The sequence below is a fragment of the Nelumbo nucifera genome, chromosome 2, assembly GCF_055504915.1.
Source record: "Nelumbo nucifera cultivar China Antique chromosome 2, China Antique-T2T, whole genome shotgun sequence".
Lineage (NCBI taxonomy): Eukaryota > Viridiplantae > Streptophyta > Magnoliopsida > Proteales > Nelumbonaceae > Nelumbo > Nelumbo nucifera.
In genome coordinates, this window is record NC_142650.1 from 69,519,050 (window position 1) to 69,525,705 (window position 6,656).

The following is a 6,656-nucleotide window of genomic DNA, read 5'->3' on the forward strand; positions in this document are numbered from 1 at the left end:
GTCACACATTGGGTCATTCATGGGGAGATGTTCCTGATGTGTGACTGTAATTTTTTGTTACAACAGTGTTGGGAATGAATCTGAAGAATTGACATTTGCGCCCCATAATGCTTCACAGCACATCCCCACCTTGTATTGGAAACATCTTCCAGTGATGTGTCATCATTTCTAGTACTTGTTATATAGGGAGATGTTCCCAATACAAGGTGAGAATGTGTTGTGGAGCGCCCCCTTGTGGGGTGCAGATGTGAACTCGAATCTAAACTCACATCTTACCATAAGATTGGGATCCATGATACATGAAACTTGCACGTTCAGATCCACTCCCAACAAACACTCTCAATACTATCCCAACAAACCATTATGACCACACATAATGGTGGTTACAACACTTTCCTTGATTTGAAAGATACTAGGACCACGACCATTAAAAGAGCCATTAATCCATAGAACGTGTGTGGAAAAGAAAATTTAGATAAATTTAATATTCATTTTCCACACTCATTTGTTCTCACCATTTGGGACCACGACCATTAAAAGAGCCATTAATCCATAGAACGTGTGTGGAAAAGAAAATTTAGATAAATTTAATATTCATTTTCCACACTCATTTGTTCTCACCATTTGGTAACAGCTGAAGTAGCTGAACCGAAACTGAATGGCTTATCTGTGAGTTCTTTAATGGCTGAAGCTGAAATTAGATTGATCACTATATACTTGAAAATTTTTTATTTAATTATTTTATTCACTAAAAGACAAATTAATAAGTCATTCAGTTCAGTTCAGCAACATGGATTACAAACTCGGTCTTACTCAGAGTTCTGAGCAATGAACCGTTTGGTGACTCGCATCAACTCGTTTGCTGCTTCTGAGTTGGGTTCGATGGTAAAGAATCCGTGTTGCTTTCCCTCGAACTCGACGTACTCTACTTTCTTCCCCAACTCCTTCAATCTCCTTGCGTAGTCCTCGATCCGGTCCCTCAGCAAATCGCTGCTACCAACCACCACTAGAACCGGTCCGAATTCCACCGGTTCGAGAATAGGGCTAGCCGGTCCGAACGGGTTCACTAGTGGGTGATCTGCATTGTCTCCAACAGGGATAGACAGCCTCCAGTACCTATTCATGGTGAGTTGATTATTACAAGTTACAAGCCATCCATCCAATCTATTAATTATGAACACGTGGCAGGTATGCAATGATTGTGATCCAATAATTCATGGTCCCACAAGGGATATTGAGATTGGTGAACAGTGAACACAACCAGAGGATCTCCACCATTGATTCTGTACACGTGTTTAATAATGTCGATTTTTCAAAAAATGGTGTCACATCAACCTTACATTTAAAATCCGTATTTTCAAAAATTAATCATTTTTCAAAATAACGTTTTAGAAATCAGAATTCGGAAAGGTGTGATTTTTCGTTTTTCCTACCGGTGCTAGCAACAGTAGACCAAGCGGCTGGTCGGCATGGATGCCATTGCTCCAGAAAACAATAATACATCAGTATCATGTCCGAAAAAATGATGTTCTAGGAAACGTCTGTTTGTTTGAAATCATTGCTTTAAATCATGCTTTAGAAATTGAGAAAACGTGAATTAGAACAATATTGAATTTGGTGTTTGTCAATAAGAACATGAGGTGGCAGTGATAAAGACATAACATGGCACTGAATAATAAGTACCAATACTAAAAACATTTCTCAAGTCATTGGTATCAAACAGAAAACGTACCTGTTACTCCAAGATACGTTCTACCTGGTAGAAACTTCCAAACAAAAATATAAAAAACGATACTTCCAACCTATACATCAACAGCACCGTTTTCTGGTCGATGCCAATTTCATTGCCAAACATATACTAACCGTTTACTGAGAAAACGCCTCAAAGCAGAAAAATTGTGGAATCCCCTGGTGGGACCTACTAATTAGTGGATCAAGTTTGAAACCCGGAAGATAGACGGTCGAGATCGTTTGAGTCCATAGGGAAAAACATAGAACAGAAATACGGAATACCTGTCGATGAGCTCCAAGTTCAAGAAAGCTTCTGTGGGTCCCTCTGCCTCGGACCTCGTCCGCACGGTTCCGCCAAAAAACGGAGCCAAGAGTACAAAACCGCGGATCCGGAGCGGTGCCAACTGGGCCGATCCGTCGGCGAGTCGAACAGCTAAATTATGAGCAATGTTTCCACCGGCCGAGTCACCTGAGATGAAAACTCGGCCAAAATCGGCAACACCTGTCAACCAAGGATCAGGATTCTCAGATACCGCCTGAGCTTGGAGCCACATGACAGCCGTGAAGCCGTCATCGATGGCAGCTGGGAGTCGGTGCTCAGGACCGAGGCGATAGTCCGGTGAGATGACGACGGCCTGAAGGTGGGAAGCGAGGCGAAGGCAGTAGCTTTGACAGTGGGGCCAAGTGCGTGCGCCTATGCAGAAGCCACCACCGTGGATGTAGTAGAAGACGGGGAGCTTGGTGGGGGAGGGAGAAGCGGGCTTGTAGAGTTGGAGGTGGAGGTTGTTGGTGGGGTCGAAGAGGACATCTTTCCAAAAGACGGAGCCGTCGTCGGGGACGGGGACGACGAAGCTTGGTTGATCGGAGCGGACGATGGAGCCATCGCTGTAGAGTCGGAGAACCCCCCGACAGTCTTCGACTTCGTAAGGAGAATAGTTGGGGTCGATGGCGGAGGTCATCTATATCAATTTCTGGTGGTGATGTCGGATCTGTTACTTACAGAGAGACGTGGGAGTATGAGACCAAACGCCGGATAAAGGCACACCACAATAACAAATTTGGGTTTCCAAGTTCCAACGCAGCTTTTTGTCTCTTTCTTTAGTTGTCTAATTGGAATGGTAAACCAGTCTTCATATGTCAATAACAAATTTGACTCTCTCTCTCTCTCTCCTGTTATCCAATTCATCAAACATGACTCTTTATTTTGATAGGAGAATTCACCAAACAGAACCCTTTACCAAGACTCTAAAAACTCAGCTGGAGCTAAGAGTAGGCTTTGTGATTAGTTTGGCTTTTAGATCTTGTGTTACTCTTTATTTTGATAGGATAATTTAAGGGATAAATCCAACAACCAAACTGTTGAATGATTGAACGCCTAGGTCAACAGTTTGCTGACTAAATCAATGGTTTCTGGAGAAATAACGGTTCTAAGGTAAAATAGAACCGATCACCTGACTGGTTCCCAAAACTATGATTGTATCTAACCTGAGTCTCCAAATCTTGGATAGGGTATTATATTGTTTATGGAATTCCATTGCCATAATCCCTTAGAAGAAAGCATCCTATGTGACTTATGTGATAATCCCTTTTATTGTTAAACACCTGTAAACTGAAAGCATCCATGGAATCAACAAACAAGCATTCTGTGCATTGAAATTCTCTGGTATCAGATCGTAATCCAATGTTAAATAGCCAGTCAGTAGTCCTAAACAACTCAAGTGCCCTTGTCAAATCTCATTCTATTATATAGGCTCCATTTGATTCAAAGAAAAATGGATATAAGACCTCTTAAGGCTCCGTTCACTTTTTGGTAAGTTGTTTATCCAGGTAAATGCAGTTACCTGGGTAAGTTTTTCTTGGGAAACATTTACCCGGGTAAGTGCATTTACCCATGTTATTTTATTTCTCATGTAATGATGTAAATAAGGCAATGATCATTTTAGTCATAAAAATCCATTATTAAAAGGGGCATTTTTGTCCCATTCAAGTGTTGGCAACTTTCCCCCTAGGTGGGAAAGTTATTTATCCACCTAGGAGATGGGTAAGTGATACCCAGAAAAATAAACTTTCCCTAATCCCTACATAAATCTGAAAAAAGAACATGCATGGGATTCTTGGTCAATGTGAACCAAAATCCCATTGACCAACTTTCCCTTCTCTCAAAATTTGAAAAAAAGCCCCCTAAATGATAATTGAAACATTCAAGCTATAATATTCCAGTTGGATCAACACAAGTATAATTATTATACTGGTCAATTTCAATCTATATACAACTTACTCAAAAAGAAAAAAAAAATAGTGGTTAAAAAAGAACTTGAAATTCCTTTATTACATCAAAATAAGAAAGAAGACAAACAAAGGAAATAATAAATAAACCTTCTAACAGTACACTCATTATAATCATTAGGTTTCAAAATCAGAAGTAGAATGTTGCATATTGATGAAAATGAAAATTATCATATTTTATCCTTTAATATTTAGTCTTTTATACTTATTTAGTGTCTAAATGGACTCTTTATTATTATATTTTGATTTAGGACACGAAAGGAGTCGTTAAGTAAAAAACAAGGTTAATCGGGTAATTCTAGACAGTTTCGGCACTGCGTTGTAATTTAGGCATAACTCTCTCATCTGTAATCCGATTGAGATGATTCAAAATGCGTTGGAAAGATAAGGAAAAGATGTACAACTTTCATGTTTTGTGTTTTGATAGATACTGACTTCACCGAGGTCGAAATCGGGCCCGAAATGGTTGCAATCGCACTGCTGACGTGCTGGAAACATTCTTTAGCGTTCTCATATGCGAAATCACCACTCTCCCACTTACATTAGAACTTTGTTTTATCTTATCTTTGATATTTTTCTTGATAAGTCAGACTTGGAAACTGTTATCTAGAGAAATTTTATGAGACTTTGTAGGCTTCTCTTGGGGGGAGTAGAGAAAAAGAAAAGAAGAGGAAAAACAAGAATGAAAACAATCAGACCAAGGCTGCTGCACCTCTCTTCTCTTCTCTCTTCTCTGGTTTTTCTTGAGTTTTCACCATGGCCATGCGTGGCTAAGCTCTGATACTTGGTCGAAGGAAACAGAAGTCTCAGAATCAACAAAACTGTGAGATCTAATTTGATTTTTATTGTTTGATTTATGCTTTGAATATCGAATGTTCTTCTATGTTCATGTTTATGATTGTTTCGTTTGATTGCTAGGAGGCCTACTAGTTTATTATTCGTTGCAATCTACTGCTAGATTAGATATCAGATCCATAATTGTTTGATCCCTCTAATCTGCGAAGCAACTAGGGTTTAATGATTTGCTGCGTCAGAAATTGTTAGATCTTAGAAAGAACACTTGACTGAATTAAATGCAACCGCTTGTGCTTGTGTTGTTTAGCTTCATCAATCTTTAATGCTTAAGGCTATTGCTGGATTAAATCTTTAACGCTTGTTTAGGGGTTGTTCAGTAGTAAGGGTTAAGAGGATCACTTGTTTTTTAATTAACTATGATAGGGAGATACAGGAAAATAATTCCTACGATGAATATTCAAAGTTTGAATTGATTTATCTTTGCATCGATGAGTAGTAGTGAAATTTTGATGGTGGATGTTGACTCCGACCAAGATTCGTTCTTTTGATTAATTTCAACACTCTGAATTGCCTTGTTTCCCATTTGAATTTCGTTCTTTTTAATTATGATTTTCTTTCTTTTAATTCTGTTTTTCGTTACATACAAACCCCCCTTCCATCTTTATTCACGCAGCACACAAACTAGGTTAAATACTCTCTGCGGGAACGATCCTTACTCACACTACTGCATTTATTTTTAGGAGTATAGGTTTTATTTTTGGGTGCCTATGACAACATGCCACATATGAGAATAAACAGTCAAGAGAAGCTTGGAAAGATTCGCAAATCCATCAAGCCTACCACAACAAGCAATGAGAGAAAGATATCTGTTGTTATGTTGTGGTTGCCTATAGTACATGGACTAAGTTGAAGGACTTCAATCGAATGTTCTCTAGGATGGATTCCAACATACTGATCTACTTATATGAAGAAACCCTTATGATCACCTCTAACTAGGTAATGGAAAAACCGTTATCCATAATTAGTTTATGTTCATGCCATATGTAGTGTCATCTTCCCTTTACCATAAGAGCAAATTGGTATAAACATCCTATCAATCATTTTTACATGAACAATTTGTATAATAAACATCCAACATATTAAATAACAAATAAGCATAAAAATGCCACAATCACATGAATAATTAAAACATAGTACTAAAAGATTTCAATCCACATAGCATAAATCTATACAAGTGGTTATGTAGTCCACATTAGAACACAATCATGTGGTGTTGTTCTTATGTTTTGATAACAGGGATTTATACTAGTATCCATAAAACCATGCAAATTGCTGGTTTGACCTTTGGTGTCTCTCCCATAGATTATAAGCAATTTGGTCTCTAATTGTATCCATTTCTCTACCTGAACTGGGTGCTGTAGCAATATGTTCTCCATTATCACCATTTATATCTTCATCATCATCCTCTTCGCATGGGTTGATGTGTTGATCCTCATTGTTTCTCTTTTTATGTTGTATATTAAAAAACATACATGGCAAGAAATTGTTGAAAAGCCAAGTCATAGCATGATACTTTTTAATATAGGGAATTTACCCTTCAATATGCCAAAGCAACATTCAATGACATTATGCAACAGAGAACGAATGAAATTGAAGAGGTCCTCTTTTGATCTAAACCTACCAGGTTTAGTCTTAGATGGTACCGTTCACCAAAGTAGAGGCAAGGAATCCAAAAGCATTAGGATACCTAGAATTAGCAAGGTAGTATTTTCCTACATTCAGTTCTAATATTTTTGAATATAAATGGTGAAGATAAATGAGAAAGGGTAATTTGATGAATTGTC

The 6,656-nt window shown here is 38.3% G+C and overlaps 1 protein-coding gene across 1 annotated transcript; it reads right to left on the minus strand.

Moving 5' to 3' along the window:
* Positions 1–706: 706 nt before the first annotated feature.
* LOC104601471 (alpha/beta-Hydrolases superfamily protein) lies at positions 707–3,015 on the minus strand. The gene is made up of 2 exons (XM_010264815.3): positions 2,014–3,015; positions 707–1,116 (listed from the first exon to the last, which is right to left on the minus strand). Exons 1-2 carry the CDS (start codon positions 2,688–2,690, stop codon positions 810–812), a joined length of 984 nt encoding a protein of 327 aa, XP_010263117.1. The 5' UTR covers positions 2,691–3,015; the 3' UTR covers positions 707–809.
* Positions 3,016–6,656: the final 3,641 nt, after the last annotated feature.